The 18,735-nt window shown below is 47.3% G+C and overlaps 1 protein-coding gene across 3 annotated transcripts in view; it reads left to right on the top strand.

Moving 5' to 3' along the window:
* The window catches only part of KDM2B (lysine demethylase 2B), a 122,988-nt gene extending 107,923 nt beyond the window's left edge, over window positions 1-15,065 (top strand). For all 3 annotated transcript variants that reach the window (XM_087423327.1, XM_004430007.3, XM_087423329.1), the window contains 9 exons: window positions 600-686; window positions 858-1,118; window positions 1,315-1,428; window positions 2,081-2,119; window positions 2,262-2,941; window positions 3,946-4,109; window positions 4,196-4,357; window positions 5,075-5,293; window positions 14,838-15,065. In XM_087423327.1, the coding sequence (XP_087279453.1) occupies window positions 600-686; window positions 858-1,118; window positions 1,315-1,428; window positions 2,081-2,119; window positions 2,262-2,941; window positions 3,946-4,109; window positions 4,196-4,357; window positions 5,075-5,293; window positions 14,838-15,019 (1,908 nt within the window). In that variant the 3' untranslated portion in view covers window positions 15,020-15,065. The remainder of the gene's footprint in view (window positions 1-599; window positions 687-857; window positions 1,119-1,314; window positions 1,429-2,080; window positions 2,120-2,261; window positions 2,942-3,945; window positions 4,110-4,195; window positions 4,358-5,074; window positions 5,294-14,837) is intronic.
* Window positions 15,066-18,735: the final 3,670 nt, after the last annotated feature.

Raw genomic sequence — 18,735 nt, 5'->3', positions numbered from 1 at the left:
TGGGCCTACCCTACATGGTAGTTCAGCTCTGAAGTGTCCCCTTTGCTCCGTGGTGGTAGTGGGGGTTTGTTTTGATGCTCACCCCCTACGCACACACCTCTCACTCTGAAGGGGGTGCTGTGACTTTTCCCTGGCTGTGGACGTCAGACCTTCATGTCTCAATCGCCTGGTGACTTCTGTCTCTCCCAGGTCAGAAGCTCCAAGAGGGCAGGGACAACCACACCTGACTTGTGCACACCTCACACACAGTACAGTGCTGCTAAATGACAAGTTTGTTGGGTCCTTTCTGGGTGCCAGGCCCTGAGCTAACTGCTTTACCTAGGCTATCTCCCTGAATTCTGGCAGAACTCCAGTGAGCCAGGCACACTCTGTTCCACGGACGAGGTCACTGGCCCACAGGGATGGCTGATTTGCCCAGGATCACTGAACTAGAAAATCAGGATTTGAACCCTGGCCTGAATCCAGAGCCACCTGTCTTAACCATTCTTGTTTTCTTTTGGCCAAAGATGGGATGGAATGGCATTTGGGAGGGGGCGCTGGTGTTCCTGGCAGAGGTGGCCTCCGCCTCCCTGCGTGCTGACTGGCGCGTGTCCCTGCAGATTAAGGAGTCAGAGGGCGTGGTCAACGATGAGCTTCCAAACTGCTGGGAGTGTCCAAAGTGTAACCACGCCGGCAAGACCGGGAAAGTGAGTGTCGGGCTCCAAGTCCCAGGGGTCAGCCCGGGAGGGGCGGACCTTGGCCTTGCCAGACCCAGCCTGTCCTGGCGTTGTCGGCTGGGGGGTGCTGCGGGCGCGGGGAGAGGGTCAAGTCCAAAGATATACAGTTGGTTTGTTCCTTCTCTCTTTTTGGCCTACAAGCAAAAGCGTGGCCCTGGCTTTAAGTACGCCTCAAACCTGCCCGGCTCCCTGCTCAAGGAGCAGAAGATGAACCGGGACAACAAGGAAGGGCAGGAGCCTGCCAAGCGAAGGAGTGAGTGTGAGGAGGCGCCTCGGCGCAGGTCAGACGAGCACCCCAAGAAGGTGCCCTCTGACGGCATCCTGCGCCGAAAGTCGGACGACGTGCACCTGCGGAGGAAGCGGAAATACGAGAAGCCCCAAGAGCTGAGTGGCCGCAAGCGAGTACGGACTGGGAGGGGCGGGTGGCGAGGGGTGGCCTCTCGGATGCAGGGGGGCGGGGGCGGGGGCCGGACGGGCAGCGGGGAGAACTCGGGACCCTGGCCTCTGGCTGCCCCGAGCGGGTCACCGAAGTTCTGAGAGCCTGGCCCAAAGAAAAGGAGGGAAAACCAGCGAGTCACTCCTCTTCCCACCCCTTTAGGCCTCGACGCTTCAAACATCCCCCGGTTCCTCCTCTCACCTCTCGCCGAGGCCCCCTCTAGGCAGCAGCCTCAGCCCTTGGTGGAGATCCAGTCTCACTTACTTCCAGCAGCAGGTGCTCGAACTTCGCCCCGCCCTCCGGAGGCCCGGGGACTTGCGAGTCCCTGGCGCCCCCCAACCCCGCCCCACTGGTCCTCGAACCCATTGCTGCAGCCGCCCTGAGCCACCTGTTCGCCGGAGCTTCCCAGGCCTCAGTCCCAGATCGCTGGGTTCTGGCGTGAGGCCTGGGAAGCTGAAGCTGCCACGGGGAAGCCCTGTGGTCCGGGGAACCTCGGACGATCCCGGCGGCCGCGCCCCGCCTACTGGCCCTGCCGGCGTCAGCCACGAGGTGGCGCCTGGTTATCTTCTCCCAGCTCTAGCCGTTAAGCCTCTGCTGGGAATCTCGCAGGGCCCTGCTTCCAGGACTGCCTCCCAGGGCCAAGTCCTACCTTGAATGGGCGACTGCCTATCTCTGTGTCTGACCAAGGGGGAGGTCAGTTGAGTGGGAACAGTTCCATCACTCTCCTCCACTTCCAGCTTCTTCCTTAAACCCAGCAGGTGGGGGCCACCAGTGTCTCAGTCAAAGAGGAGGAGATGGGATTTGTGGGGAAGGTGATCCTCCAGCCCCTACTCTAGAGACTGTGGACTCGTGGTGGGGTTGGGTGTAGAGGGGACCAAGTCTGACCAACCCTGGGAGCAAGCTCTGCATCCTTTCTTTCCTGTGACAGCTAAAACCTGGCAAGGAAGATAAGCTTTTCAGGAAAAAGGTACTGGCTTCTTCTCCCCTCCACTCCCCTCCCATCACCCCAGGCCTGGGACAGTGGATCAGGGAGAGGGTGGGGAGGCCTGGGTTGGCACCGCCCTGAGCCTAGGGGCTTACCTGCTCTCGTATCCCCCCACCCCCCTCAGCGGCGGTCCTGGAAGAACGCAGAGGAGCGGATGGCTCTAGCCAACAAGCCTCTTCGGCGCTTCAAGCAGGAACCGGAGGATGATCTGCCGGAGGCGCCTCCCAAGAGCAGGGAGAGCGACCACTCCCGCTCCAGCTCCCCCACAGCCGGGCCCAGCACTGAGGGGGCAGAGGGCCCAGAGGAAAAGAAGAAGGTGAAGATGCGCCGGAAACGTCGACTCCCCAACAAGGAGCTGAGCAAAGAGCTGAGCAAGGAGCTCAACCAAGAGATCCAGAAGACAGAGAATAGCCTGGCCAACGAGAACCACCAGCCCATCAAGTCAGAGCCCGAGAGTGAGAATGAGGAGCCCAAGCGGCCACTGGGCCTCTGTGAGCGCCCCCACCGCTTCAGCAAGGGGCTCAATGGCACCCCCCGGGAGCTGCGGCACCAGCTGGGGCCTGGCCTGCGCAGCCCACCCCGAGTCATCTCCCGGCCCCCTCCCTCTGTGTCCCCGCCCAAGTGCATCCAGATGGAGCGACATGTGATCCGGCCACCCCCCATCAGCCCCCCACCTGACTCGCTGCCCCTGGATGATGGGGCGGCCCATGTCATGCAAAGGGAGGTGTGGATGGCCGTCTTCAGCTACCTCAGCCACCAAGACCTGTGTGTCTGCATGCGGGTCTGCAGGACCTGGAACCGCTGGTGAGGGGCTGCTCGCTGAGCTCGGACAGGGAGGCAGTGAGGGACCTGCCCTGTGTCGGGCTCTAGGCTAAGGCTTAGGCTCCACCAGGGGTGGCACATGTGTGGCATGCCTCCCCACTTGAGTCACTCATGATACTCTTTCTTTCGAAGTCCAGTCTAGCTTTAATTATCCTCCTTAAAGAGTTCCAGGCGGCTCCAGCAATCCATTCAGTCTAGTCTTATCAGAAGAGGTGAACCGTATTTGCTTTCCTGATTTAGCTCCTTGGAATATGAACTAAGGACCAGGTGGAGTCCTTATCCTTAAAGAGTTAGCCCAGGTTAAGAGCAAGAGTGCCAGTTACTGATCTTACTCCCAGCTTCCATATTTCCTAGCTCTCTGACCTTGGCCAAGTTACTTACCTTCATCTGTGAACAGGCATGCCTCAAAGGGTTGTTTTGAGATATGGCATGTAGAGGGCATGATAATTTGTTGTTGTTAATGCCGTCGAGTCGATTCTGACTCCTGGCGACCCTGTGTGCAACAGAGCTGAACCCTGCCTGGTCTTTTTGTGCCATCCTCTCAGCCTTCTGGCACTATATCAGACAGTGCTCTGCTACTATTTGTAGGGTTTTCATGGCCAATTTTTTCACGGGTGCATGGCCAGGTCCTTCTTCCTAGTCTGTCTATTCTGGAAGCTCTGCTGAAACCTGTCCACCATGGGTGATCCTGCTGGTGTTTGAAATACCAGTGGCATAGCTTTCAGCATCACAGCAACACGAAGCTCCCAGTAAATACTTGATGGAGAGCGAGTGCTGGCACCTTCCATGAGGGCCTTATGGCAATCAGAGGAGAGGTGCCCAGGTGTGGGCAAGATGAGAGCTAAACAGAGAAGGGTCCAGAGGGTGGAGTTAGGGAGCCTTTCCCTGAGCTTGGTAGATCAGAGGATTACTACAGCCATGCAGAGGGCTCCCCAGGTGAGCCTTCAACTCTTGATGATGCCCCCTCTGCTGGGCCTGGCCCCCAGGTGCTGTGATAAGCGGTTATGGACCCGCATCGACCTGAACCACTGCAAGTCCATCACGCCCCTGATGCTGAGTGGCATCATCCGGCGACAGCCTGTCTCGCTGGACCTCAGCTGGACCAATATCTCCAAGAAACAGCTGAGCTGGCTCATCAACCGGTTGCCTGGTGAGTGCTGAGCCAGGGACCCCAAATGTGCAGTATTGGGGGCTGGGATGCATCACCTAACCTGCCACCCCCGTCTGTCCCCCCAGGGCTCCGAGACTTGGTGCTGTCAGGCTGCTCGTGGATTGCAGTCTCAGCCCTCTGTAGCTCCAGTTGTCCATTGCTCCGGACCCTGGATGTCCAGTGGGTCGAAGGACTAAAGGACGCCCAGATGCGGGATCTTCTGTCCCCACCCACGGATAACAGGCCAGGTGAGTGGCCAGGCCTGGAGTGTGCCCAAGGGGGTCACATGGAGGTGGTGTGACCCAGCTGTGCCATTGGATCTGATTTTCACCACAAACCCCACGTGGTGTGTGCATCCTCAAGCCTTTTCTGGCCTCAGTCCTTTTCCAGAGGATGCAGAGATGTGTCCCAGCTGCTGTGTTCTCAGTCACTTTCAGTGCAGAGGGTATTTGAAGAGGGCAGAGACTCCTTTGCACACTCAAGATGCCACCCTAGAGGTTCTGCATGCATCTGACTGCTTCTCTGTTCATTTGTCCTTCACTGGCTTCAATCTTCCATGGGTGTCAGGATTAGTGTGGTTGGACAGGGGCTCACAGGAGGACAGAGCCCTCTTAGGCTGGGTTGCAGGAGTCATTGCTCCTTGCCAGGAGCTTAAATAAGGAAACCGTAGTGATCCAGAGATGCTGTGCTGTCTCTGCTCTGATTGGCCAAGTACTGCTGGGTGGAATGTGGGCTCTGTGTTTCTAGATCTTCTGATTTTTCAAGAATTTAGAAGTGTAAAATTTGATGTAGAAGCTTCTGATTTTTAAATGGTGGAAGTAATTCTGGTCTTTGGGGAAACAGTCATGGCTAAATGGAGCCCAAGTGTTCCATCTGGCTGGTAGGCCTTTTAGAGTGTCATGTCAATGTGATCAGAACTCCCTAGTCAAGTTGACATGTTGCCTCCCTCCTTCCTGCCCCCTCAGGTCAGATGGACAATCGGAGCAAGCTCCGGAACATCGTGGAGCTGCGTCTAGCAGGTCTGGACATCACGGATGCCTCCTTGCGGCTCATCATACGCCACATGCCCCTGCTCTCCAAGCTCCACCTTAGTTACTGTAACCATGTTACTGACCAGTCCATCAACCTGCTCACTGCTGTGGGCACCACCACCCGAGACTCCTTAACCGAAATCAACCTGTCAGGTCAGTCGGGGCACCCATCGGGATCTGCCCAGTACCCCGTGGGATGGGCTGGGAATTTCACATTCGTTGGAGGTCACAGTGTTAGGTGCTAGGACATACCAGTGAACGAGACAGACACACAGCCTAGTTTAGAGGGGTAGCATACATTAAACAAATAAGCATTATTGGATTTGTAATAATTGCTACCAAATAATAGTGCTGGTATTGTTGAGAGCACATAGCAGTGGTTCCTGACCCAAAATACAGCCTAGGGAAGCTTCAGGTGGTTGTAGACAGGCTGGCACCTGGCAGCAGGGGGTGAGGGAGAGCGGTGTGCAGTGAGGGAAGGCCAGGCTGAGCAGGCTTCGACCGATGGAGTAAGCAGCTTGGTTTCTGCAGTTGTTGTTGCTTCCTTGTACTCCTCCTGACCCTATATCAAGGGGCCTGTTGTTGGGGAGTAGACCCCAAAGCTAGGTGCCCTTATGGTTGTATATCTGTCACATAGTGACAGTGAGGGAGTCCTCACACCCTCCGCTTGCTGATGGGGCAGGAGTCGTTTCTTAAGGACTTGAGGCGTGACCACCAGTGAGATGGACAGAGGCAACGCTTCCCATTCTCAGCCCATCTAACCCAGTTTTGGTCTGATAGCTTAGGATGGTTGGATTGGGCATATAAGATTTGGACAAAACAAAACAAAACAACTTTTTTTCCCCCCAGAAATTACTGGGTAATAAAGGACATCCTTACCTCATTTAAATTACATTTTGACACAGTCCAATCTGATGTTTTGCTTCATCAGGATTCACATGCTATTCAGTTGTTTGCCTCTCTTTGCATCCCACGTTCATGCCTGATAGATAAACACCTTCCTGTTAACCATGCCACAGTCAAGCAGGAGAGGGGAGGTTTGGGTGCTGTGAGATAATTCTGTACCTAGGTGCCTAGGAAGCCATCCCTCCTTCTCAGGGAGTTTTGGTGAGGGGTTGTCCCACCCCATGGAGGCAGAGAACAGAGAGCCATACAGAAGTGAGGTTTCACCAGGATTGCAGCTCAAGGCTCAGCTCATGGTCTTGAGTCGATGCTGGGGCCACCCTGCAGAGAAGGGCCTGGGTGGCATCTTGTTCTGAGTACCTGGTATATGAACTCTTTTTATTTATTCTAATTTAGTTATTGTGTGTGTGAGGCAGAGATCCCAGGATAAACCTGCCTCCCCCGCAGTGTGGTCCAAGAGGTGTGTGTGTGTTTGTGTAACTCTTTTACAATTTGTTTTCCACCAATCCATTCAGGTCATCTTTTTGTCTCAGTACCTATAGATCTCTGCATTCTTGTTAAGACTGTGTAGTAGATGAAGGCAAATCTCTGTACTCAGTCTCTTCTAGATTCATTTCTTTTGAAGATGTTTTCCCCTCTCATCAGTATAACTAGTTGAGTTAATGATAAAATGAGTCTGTGCCACAAAACGGATGACAGTTGACACATTTCAGGATCCTTGGACAGTGTGAAGTTGCAGTTGTCTAGATTTTGTTATTCAGGCTGCATTTCATTGTCGGAACATGTACTGGATGCCCAGGGCAGCCCTTCGCCTGTCCCTCCCACCCCCTGAGGCACCCACCTTCAAGTCTTGAGCTCTTTCTTCCAGGATTTTCTTCCACTTTTCCAAATTGTGAGCCTACATTGCTATTTCTTGATTTTTTTTCTTTCCCATTCAGATATTCTGCATTTATTAACTTGCTATGTTGAACACAAGGATGACTACTCTTATATCCTTTTACTGCCCCTGTTTTTTTCCTGCATCTTTCCAATTTGTGATTGTCACTGTTATTTACCTTATTATAGCCACGTAAGTATTGTCCACTGTTGAGCCAAATAGTCTATTATGAGTAAGTTTCCTTTCTTGCACAATTTTTTTGTTGTTGTTTTTCCTAGAGTTAATAATTGCCTCATTTTTGTTTGCTTAGTCCCTAAGCAGATTCTACAACAGACTTGAATACTATTCCTTCCCCAAACTAAATTATCAGATCCCAACCAGTTTTTGTAGAACCCTCCCTTCTGGACTTCTTTTCCTCCCCTCTGTTTTCTCCTCCTGGACTCCTGCGTGCATTTGAACTGGCCGCCTCTGCCTGCTGCCCAGCCGCTGTCCTGGAACTTTCTCCCACCATCTTGGGAATTTCATTGGTCTGTGTCTTGTGTAGGGTCCGCACTTTCCTTGATCTCATATCTTCTTTCTTGGATCTCTGATGTGCTGGAGGACATCTTCTGTATCTTGTATGTCCACAAATGGTTTTATTATACCCTCACATTGACTTGATAGCTTAGCTGGGTATAGGACCCTAGTTTGGGAACTGTATTGTTTCAGAAAGTGGGAGGCGTTGCTCCTCTTTCTTCTGCTTTCCAGAGTCCAAGTCTAAAACCATTTGATTCTTCATCCTGCAGTGAATCTACTTTCTCTTATTAGAAGTTTGTAGGACAGTTTCTTTGTCTCTAGTTGTCTGCAATTTTTGATGATGAGCCTTGGTTTGAATCCATTTCATCCATCACCACCACACTCATATGAGCCCTTTCAGTCTTTCAGTCTGGAAATGTATGTCCTTCAGTTCTGAGAAATTCTGTTCTCTTTCTCTACTAGTCCTCTGATACCTTTTTTTCCCTCCTGTTTTCCACCTCTGTGTCTTTTTGTTCTATTTTCTGGAAGTTTTCTTCCACTTTATCACACAATTCATATATGGTCATGTGCCACATAACAACGTGTTGGTCAACAACGGACCGCATATATGGCAGCGGTCCCATAAGATTAGTACCATAGAGCCTAGGTGTGTAGTAGGCTATACTGTCTAGGTTTGTGTAAGCACACTCTATGATGTTCCCACAACGAAACTGCCTAACCATTCATTTCTCAGAACGTATCCCCATCGTTAAGTGACGCGTGACTAGTGCGTTTTTCATTTCTGCTGTCATGTTAGGTTGAACCAATGAAGCTGCTGTTTATGTAGGTCAAAAACAGTCTAATATTGGCAGTTTCATATGGTTCAACCTATATTTTTAACTTTACAGCTGTATTTCATTTTCTGAACTTTCATAGAGTGGCCTGTTCTTGTTTCTTGGGTCAAGATATCGTCCATCCTGAGGATATTGATAGTTTTATTTTCTTCTCCCTGGATAGGCTGTTTCCTTCAGATGTAGTTAGTGGTGCTCATAAGAGGCCCTCCTCAGATTTAGTGGATTTAGTGCCAACACATGGTTGTCCACTCTAGGGTGATCGGAGGCTCTAGGCACACTGTTGGAGTTGGTCTGCTATGGATGTCAGTTGTCATGTGGTCGGCATGGGTCATTTCTTTGGGGAAACCCAGATGTGAGATCTTTCTGTCTTTCCTCTTAAGCTGGTCAGGGTTTTTGGAAGGACTCTCTTTAACCTCCCTACTGAAGAGTGCAGGCCCGGCTGCCACTGTTCTAGGGCTTGGCAGAGGAAGGAGGCCAGGGGTCTCGAAAGTCAGCAGGTGAGTTTCCCTGTAGCCCCTGTTTTTCAGTGGGTGCCTCTACCTTCCACAGTGCTTGGTGGCATCTAGTTAGGAGACTTCCTCTCTTACCCATCAGAGACAGAAACTCCACTCCAGCTGGGAAGGGAATCTGGATGTCTCATTGCTCCTTAAACAGATTTTCAACCAGTCCTGTCTCTAACCCCATCTTTAGCCCCACTTCCAATGTACCCATTGCTTCTTGTACTTGAACCTTTGGTGTGCTTTGTAGAATAGATCTGCTTTTCTGCTTTCTCATCAGCTGGTTTAGGGTTAAGCTTTCTCAAGTTTACTAAATTGTTACCTCTTCTCCACCTTCCAAAATTTTTTAAAAGAATTTTTTATTGTGGCAAAATACGCATAAAATTTACCATTTTAACAATTTTTAAGTGTACTGTTCACTAGCATTAAGTTCATTCACATTGTTGTGCAACCACCACCACCATCCATCTCCAGAACTTTTTCTTCACCCCATCAGAAACTCTCTACCCACTAAAAAAATAACTCTCCATTTCCCCTTCTCCCCAGCCCCTGACAGTCACCATTCTACTTTCTGTCTCTATGAATTTGACTCCCTAGGGATCTCATATATAAGTAGTTTGGTGTTTTTGTAACTGGCTTATTTTACTTAGCATAATGTCCTCAAGATTCATGTATGGTGTAGCATGTGTCAGAATTTCCTTCCTTTTCAAAGCTGAATAGTATTCTCTTATATGTATATACCACATTTTGTTTATCCATTCATCTGTTGATGGACACTTGGGTAATGCTGCTATGAACATGGGTGTAGAAATACCTGTTTGAGTCCCTACTTTCAGTTCTTCTGGGTATTTATGCGGAAATGGACTAACTGGAGCATATGGTAATTCTGTGTTTAATTTTTCTGAGGAACTACCATATTGTTTTCCATAGTACCTGTACCATTTTACATTCCTACTGACAGTGCACAAAGGTTCCAGTTTCTCCACATCCTTGCTGACTCTTGTTATTTTCTGGGTTGTTTTTGTTTGTTTGTTTTTGGTGAGGAAGATTGGCCCTAAGCTAACATCTGTTGCCAATCTTCCCCTTTTTGCTGAGGAAGATTAGCCCTGAGCTAACATCTGTGCCCATCTTCCTCTCTTTTGTATATGGGATGCTGCCACAGCATGGCTTGATGAGCGGTGCGTAGGTCCACGCCTGGGATCCGAACCTGCAAACCCCCGGCCGCCGAAACGGAGTGTGTGAACTTAAGCACTATGCCACTGGGCCAGCCCCTGTTTGTCTTTTTTATAATAGCCATTCTAATGAGTATGAAGATCTCAATGTGGTTTTGACTTGCATTTCCCTAATAATTAGTAACATTGAGCATCTTTTCATTGGCTTATTTGCCATTTATATATCTTTTTTGAAGAAATGTCTATTCATGTCCATTGCCTACTTTTTAATCAGGTTGTTATTTTTTTATTGTTGATATTCTGGATATTAATATATTCTGGATATTAATTCCTTATCAGATACATGATTTGCAAATATTTTCTCGCATTCTACTGTCTTTTTCCTCTCTTTACTCTGTTGATAGTGTCTTTTGCACAAAAGTTTTTAATTTTAATGAAATTCAATCTGTTTTCCCTTTTGTTGCCTGTGCTTTTGGTGTCATGGTTAAGAAATCATGGGCAAATCCAAGGTAATGAAGATTCTCCCCTATGTTTTCTTCTAAAAGTTATTTATAGTTTTAAGTCCTATATTAACTCTTTGAATCATTTTTAGTTAATTTTTGTATATGGTGTGAGCTAAGGGGTCTACCTTCATTCTTTTGCATGTGAATATCCAGTTTTCCCAGTACCATTTGCTGAAAAGTCTGTCTTTCACCACTGAATTGTTTTGGCACCTTGTCAACAATCATGTGACCACTCAAGGGTTTATTTCTGGGCTGTCAGTTCTAGTCCATTGGTCTATATGTTGATCTTTATGCAAGTAACACACATTCTGACTTTAGTAAGTTTTGAAATCAGGAAGTGTGAGTCCTCCAGTTTTGTTTTTCTTTTTCAAGATTGCTTTGGCAATTCAGGGTCCCTTAAATTTCTACATGAATTTCAAGATGGATTTTTCTATTTCTGCAAAAAACGCTGTGGGTATTTTATAGCAATTTCATTGAATCTGTAGATTGCTTTGGCTAGTATTGACACTAACAATATTAAGTCTTCCAATTCATAAACATGGAATGTCTTTCCATTTATTTACATCTTCTTTAATTTCTTTCAGCAGTGTTATTTAGTTTTCAATGTACACATCTGTCACTTCCTTCGTTATGTTTATTCCCAAGTACTTTATTCTTTTTGATGCTCTTGTAAATGGAATTGTTTTCCTAATTTTCTTTCAGATTATTCACTGCTAGAAACGGAAAAGATTTTTGTATGTTGATTTTGTATCTTGCAGCTTTGCTGAATTCATTTATTAGTTCGTGTCTGCATGGAATCTTTAGGATTTTCACATATAAGATCATATCATCTGCAGGCAGAGATAATTTTACTTCTTCCTTCCCATAAGTATCATTTTTTTAAATTTAATGCTTTGATCTGTCTAGAATTTATTTTGTTGTGAGGTAGGAGTACATGTTTTTAGGCCACATTATTTCAGGTTTGTAATCTTAATCCTGCTTCTCCTTTCTTTGGACATCTATTTTTCACTATTAAACAGACTGATGAAAACATCTTTGTTTATTAACCCATCGTGGGCCTATCCATGATGTTCCCCACACCACCAATTTTATAATTTGAACATTTTCAAGCATAGGAAAATTGGAAGAGTAGTATAATGAACACAGGTGTATCCTCCAGCTAGATGCAGCGACTGTTGGTCTTGTGCTGCGTGTGCTTTATCTCTGTATATACCTTTTTTTCTTTTGCTGTCATTTGAAAGTTGCAAACATTGTGGCACTTCACCCCTAAACACCTCGAGATACTTCAGCGTGCATTTCCTGAGAATAAGGCCATCCTCCGCACATAACCACAAGAGCACTGTCACACCAAAGGAAAAGATTAAAGAGTTAAAACAACCAAATGTAATTTCTATTATCCTGGAACAGTCCCCCTAGGCGTTCTCCCCCTGACATTGACCTTTTGAAGTGTCCCGGCAGGATTTTCTTTTTTTTTTTTTTAAAAGATTTTATTTATTTTATTTTTTTCCCCCCAAAGCCCCAGTGGAAAGTTGTATGTCGTAGCTGCACATCCTTCTAGTTGCTGTATGCGGGACTCGGCCTCAGGATGAACGGAGAAGTGGTGCCTGGATGCGCACCCGGGATCCGAACCCGGGCCACCAGCATCACAGCGCGCGCACTTAACCACCAAGCCACAGGGCCGGCCCCCGGCAGGATTTTCTTACAGCATGCCCCACATGCAGGATTTGTTTGTTGGTTCCATAGTCTCCTTCAGCTTGTACTCGATCCTCTGTATTTCCTGTAAACTGCCAGTTAGGTCCAGAGGCTTGCTTGGATTCTGGTTAGACGTTTTTGGCAAGAAAACCTCATAGGTGATGGTTATGTGCTTGGTACATCTCCTGCTGTGACACGACATAGTTGTGCTCGTCTTTGGGTTGTGTTCCCAGCAGTGGAACTGCTGCTCACAGGGCATATGCACATGGTGGGATGGCCCCCCACACCCTGCTGGTGCTCCCCTCTGCTGGCCTGCTTTAGGTCACTCCAGTCCTCCTTAGAATCTTCCAGCTTTATCACCCCTCCCCTTGCAAGCTCTTTGCCTGCCTTCCGGAGAGTGCTGTTTAGTTCCATTCCCACAGTGTCTCTCATTCCCCACTCAGATCCAGCTCTCGTCTCCCCCACTTCCAGGCCCACCTCCATCACCAGCGCAGGGCTGTTCTTCCCCTGAAGCACTCTCCCAGTTCCCTGCAGAAGGGCCTGACCCAGGTCCCTTGGTGCCTTCACGCTCCAGAGCGGGCAGCTCCATCCCGGAGAACTGAGCCATCTGGCTGGTGCACTGTTGTGCCCTGTGGCTCAGATGGCTGGGGGACCTCCAGTGTGTCCTGGCGGTTACCCGTTTACACTGAGGCTATACTTCCTGTAAATTGTGACCTACAGTCCCAGCTGCCTCCTTTTCTGCATTCTTGGGGCAGACAGCTTTGGCCCCATGTCAGAGGCTCACTCGTGCCCAGCCAGAGTTCTTCCTGGTTCTTGGTTCAAAAATCCCTGAAACCGGAGCCCATAGATCCTTCCATCAAGGACCCTTGATAGAAAGGACTTTCCCAGGGGGAGTCTCTTGGTCCTCTTGGGAAACTAGAAGACAGTTTTCCACTTTTGTGCATTAGACCTCCCTGTAGTCAGGTTACACAGACCCTTCACAGGCAGGCGCTCCCACAGCTGATAGACGGTCCAGCTGCCCGTGGAGGAATGTGGTCATGTGGCCGGTGCTGGCAGGCCAATGTTGTGACTCTTGCTATATCCAAGGACAACTGATATCAGAAAAAGGCCTGTTCAATACAGGGCCTATATGTCATAGTGAATAGTGGAAAATGAAACAAAAGTGTGTGACAGTAAGTTTATCATGTTAGCAGAATCCCTATTCTGTTTGCATGTAGAATGAATCAAGTGTTGAGTTTTGGGGGGCATGATTTTTCAGAATTGTGTGATAGCATTATACAACATCCTTCATCACTTGACTTTTTGCAATAAGATTATAAAGAGGGTCAGCCGTGTGGGGGGAAGTATTTGAAGGATTAATTGGAAGGTTAAAGGGATACTCTTGGAAAAACTGAGGTGTTATCCTCGAAGCATTTCTTTGTCAGCATCCTTGTCACTTTTCCCATCTAACTGCCTGGCCTTCGTTTGTTAGTGGCAGTGCATGTGAGGCAGACAGGATTCCATCACCACTTGTTCTAAGTGCATGAACTGCTACTGCCTTTATGAGATGGGGTTATATTTACATTGTCTGCAGTGTGCATCCGAGAATCTGCGAGCGTCTGGGTGAACATTTTGTGCTGACCTGAGGAGCTTGTTTGAAAGGAGCTACTTGTATAAAGTGGTCAGTTCCTTGGTGACTCATGTGGTGCTATGACTTTACTTCCTTACGTCACCTCCCAACCTGCAGGGACTTTGATAGTACGGAGCCAGCACAGGCCTTGTATGCATTATTGCAGTTTGCCCTTGCTGTTTTTATTCCTACTCAATTTAATAGAAAAATGAAAGTGCAGATACTAGTGATGACAAGCAAAGCTCTCAAGCTTAATACCATTGAGATGAAGGAATTATTCATCTGGCCCAGAGTGGGGACTCTGAGCCTCAGCTGGATGCTAACTGGCATTGAAGCCAGTTGACTGTGGATTCAGTTGTAAAAGAAAAAAGTATGACAAAAGGAAAGTACATATTGATAGAAATATGTACTTGAAGAGTGAGTCTACAGGTGAGGGCAGGATGAAAGATGCTGAATTCTGGTTTTGCTCTCAGTCGACAGAATCTCTCCAGCCCCTTCTAGCATATTGGTCCTCTGCATACGTTTCAGGTGAACATTCAGGAAAGGTCAAGCTAGCATGCTGTGCCCCGCTCAAAGGGTTGGTGCCCATGTGAGCAAAAAGGATGCCAGGATGACCTTACAGATGTTCTCACTCCACCCAGCCCTTCTCCCCTGGAATTTACCTGAAGGGAATAAGCAGATAGATAAGCAGATAGATAAGTGCACAATAATGTGCATTGAGAGGTATTCATCAACAATATTAGATGGGGAAAACAAGCCATTTAACACATCATGTGATCCTATCTTTGTAAAACAACACAGACAGGAGACCTATTTATGTGAGACTATATACATATGAAGAGGTGGCTATGTGGTAAGATTCTAAGTGATTTCACTTGGAACAGTCTTAATGTTTTGCAAGCCTATATTAACGTTTATAATTGGTAGATGAAACCATTCCCCATTTGAAGAGAGCTTTTAAGCAAGTAGTTTTCCTTAGGGCACCAGGGCTGGAATATGCCCAAGAGCCGGTTTCTCGTTGCGGAGTGCCTGGGGCTCGTGGGGCCTTTGGGCTCTGTGCCTCCTGCGCCTCATGCTGTTTCCTCTTCTCTGCAGACTGCAATAAGGTTACTGACCAGTGCCTGTCCTTCTTCAAACGCTGTGGGAATATCTGTCATATTGACCTGAGGTACTGCAAGCAAGTTACCAAGGAAGGCTGCGAGCAGTTCATAGCTGAAATGTCTGTGAGTGTCCAGTTTGGGCAAGTGGAAGAAAAACTCCTGCAAAAACTGAGTTAGTCCAAGGACAATTGTGTAAATACGGGGTGGGTGGGGGGAGTGGACACGGCAGGGGAGGGTGAAAGACTTTACAAAAACTAGGGCTTTTATTTTCACTTTGGAACTTGGAACTACAGACCACAGAACGATTCCATTTTGCAAGTCTTGCTGAGGGACAAGCCGTTCCACCACCCATTTTGGGGATGAGTGAGCTGGACGCTTTCCTTTGGTCTTTCTGAATCAGAACTGCACTGCTTTCTGGACCATTTCTAAGGCGGCCTTTACCAAGAAGACATTCCCATCGGAGAGGAGGATGGACTTGGGAGAAATTCTCTTACTGAAGCATGAGCTTAGGAGTTTTTTTGGTGGTGGTGTTTTTGTTTTGGACACCTCATTCCTTGCAACTCCAGGGTTCTTGGTGTCAGCATAAAGTGGACCACACACCACATCTGCCATCTTGACATATTTGTTTGTTTGTTTGGTTTTGTTACATCTTACATTATGCAGAACTATTTTTGTACAAATTGTTTAAAAGTTATTTATGCAAGGTTTGAATGCATACCAGTGTTTTTATTGTTTTGAGATTGCCAACTTTCCTAGTTTCCTTAAGGTAGGAGAGAACTTAACCTGTACTTCACCAACAAATAATCCATCTACACACGTGCCCAGATCTGGCAAAGCAGGCTAAGACCTTCCAGTTAAAAGCATGTTTAACTGGAAGTTGAGAGCCTGCTTTGTATGTCAAGAAGTTACATAAGCATGTTGTGGATATATGTAAATTATAGTTGAAGTAAGACACTTTGCCAAGTTTCCTCTGTATAGAATTTACCTTTTTCTCAAAATTTTAAAATTCAGAATTCAGCCTTTGCACTCAGGAGAGTTTTGCTCCAGCATGAGCTCTTGTACTCTACATAGATCTAATTTATACAGTGAGTCAAGTAGAGTAAATGATCCAACATAGCCTTTCTTTTCCTTTTTTCTCTCCTTTGAAGTGTGAGTTGAGTTCTCGTTTAAGGTTTATAACATGGCTTTTTCCTAGTTGTAAAGTTATGCATTCATAAGTGCCATTGTTGTAAGGTGTTGTTTTCCTAGACCTTCCCTGACGCGGTTTTACCTTTGTTGAATTTGTATAAACAATTGTACAAAAAAAACCACTCTTGGACTTGGAGGGTTTCTTTTCTAAGCGTGGACTAGAAATTTGATTGTAAAGTCCAGAGGCGGCAGTCTCACCACTAGTGTACGTTGTCATGAAGCCAAACAAGCTATTTCATCTGAGAAATGCAGCAGCCCCTTGGTACATGTTTCTTCTGTCTTCAGAAAGAGATCTTAACAGTTTATGGTTAATAAAGGTAATGGGAAGGAACTATGCCACACCAATGGTCACATGTAGGACTTAGGTACAAACTGCCTGGAGGGGCAGGGTGGCTTACCTGTTTGGGTGCCTCTGACCACATCTGTATAAAATAACTTCCATGGGGCCGGCTCCGTGGCTTAGCGGTTAAGTGCGTGCGCTCTGATGCTGGCGGCCCGGGTTCGGATCCTGGGCACGCCCCAAGGCACCACTTCTCCGTCCAACGCGAGGCCGAGTCCCACGTACAGCAACTAGAAGGATGTGAACCTACGACATACAACTATCTGCTGGGGCTTTGGGGGGAAAAACATGAATAAATAAAATCTTAAAAAAAAATAAAATAAAATAACTTCCATGGCCACTTGGTATTCCCACTGCCAAAGCGGGTCAGGGGGTCCATTTCCTCAACCTCCCACCAGAGGCAACTCAAGGAGTTACTATCCTGTGCTTGGTAGCCTTGGGTCTGGGTAGCTGGAAGCACTTGGTTATGAGGTAACTTACTTCCCCAGGTGGCAGACACAGAAACCAGTGAGATGTAATTTTAGATCACAGAATTTTTTTTAACGACAGGGCCCTGCAGCCTCATATTCATATCCAGAAACGACTGCTCTGAAAATGGAGAAGATAACCCAACAACTTCCTTCCTCAATAATCAATAGTAATGTAAGACCTTGGTCTCGTGGGACAAGCCTTTCCTGCTAAGAGTGGTTTCATGTTATCCCCCTTATCTGTCTATTCTTTTTTTGCTATGGTGAAACAGTTTCAGATTCCATCTAGTTTCGTGCCTTGTGTTAATTTAAATACAGAGATCCTTTCTGACTCAAACTGGAGACATCTGAAGCTGTTGCACCCCAGAATTTAACTCAGGAGATACACTTAATAGAGGTGAGATTAGTTTAACACTCTGGTTTATTTATAAAAATGTGGCTTACCTTTGCAAGCCCGATTGTTCTTCATGGAGTGCCCCCCCCACCCCCCAAGAGGTTTCTTGGCAACCTGAGTTCTCTGAACCTCCAAGAGTTACCCTGATATCCAGTAAAGGCATCCTCTTGGGAATTGTTTTAAGGGTAATAGTGGTTGCCAGGTGAACAGTCCTCAGGGTTAGAGGGCCCTGTTTCTTCTGTAACGTTTCTGGGAGCACATTAGTCTGCCAAGAGAGGAGGCGAAGGAGGGGCTGCCAGGGCTGGGGAGGCAAAGCTGCCCTAAGGACACACCACAGAGCCAGGACGCAGTGTCTCTCCAGGCTTGAGGTAGGCTGTGGTAGTGCAGTGGTCACAGATAAACTCCCCCAAAGTGTATTGAACAAGCCAGTTAAGATTATACCCTAGTACACAGACTTTGTACAGGCCTATTATTTCAAAAATAAGCTTTAGATGAGGCCAGGCTAAGCTAGATGCTTGCAAACAGCTGTTCTGAGCCCACACATTATATCTGATGAATGAAAGGACCATAAACCAGAGGGAGTGCTTCCTGTGTTAGATTGCAGCTTTTTAACCCAGAAAAGAGGAGAGGCTCCAGCCCTCCTTCCTCTAGGAAGCTGATGTTTACAAAGGAAGACACCATGGCACAGCCAAAGCATCAAATGACATCCTTCCATATTGTGATGATAGGGGCAAAGAGATGTCACTATAGTCCATTGTGAACCTTCAGAATTTTATTCATATATTATTCAGAAAATTATTAAGGAGGCATGGCATGGCAGCTAGAAAATGCAGATTCCAGGGAGAAATGTTTGCCCTCTGCCAAATAAGTTCTTTGAAATTGGGTTATTCCAAATGTCAAGCCTGTTTGTTAGGCTAAAAATTTGTTGGCTTCTCACTAAACCAAGGTTACTTCAAAATGCTACCTAAAAAGATCCACCATTAAGTTTTTGTTTTCTTGCTAAAAATAAGCACCTGAGACTTCATATATAAATCAAAGAGGAAACTAAACAAGCTGTTCTAAGCTGAGACTGCAAATCTCAGTTTTCTAATTTAACTTTAGACAAACCAGCACCTGCTGCCCAGCTTCTATTTCAATGTGTTTATCATTACCTCCTGGCCTGGATTTGAAGACTTCCCTCCACCAAATTAGCGATTTGTGGGGAAGGTGGCCTTCTGGCGCTCACGTCTCATGAGAAGTACAGACAGGGTAAGTGCTCCTGAAGCTTCAGCAGGAGCTGAGCTTTTACTGCTGCTGTAGGGAGGTAGCGATCTGCTCAGACTGGTGACTGAATTGTAGCCAACGCCCACCCTGGGCTCTGCAGGCAAACAGGAGAGAAGGGTATTTGAAAATATCCACAAGGCCTTGATTTACATGCTTCTTACCTTCAAGAACAGAAAAGGTAGAGAGGCGTGTTTTTCTTCACAACTAGCCGAACTTGCTGCTCTAAGCAGAGGGGCAGTCT

The sequence above is a fragment of the Ceratotherium simum genome, chromosome 35 (assembly GCF_057802395.1).
Source record: "Ceratotherium simum simum isolate JZ-2026a chromosome 35, ASM5780239v1, whole genome shotgun sequence".
NCBI classification, from domain to species: Eukaryota; Metazoa; Chordata; class Mammalia; order Perissodactyla; family Rhinocerotidae; genus Ceratotherium; species Ceratotherium simum.
This window is presented reverse-complemented; position numbering and strand designations above follow the sequence as displayed.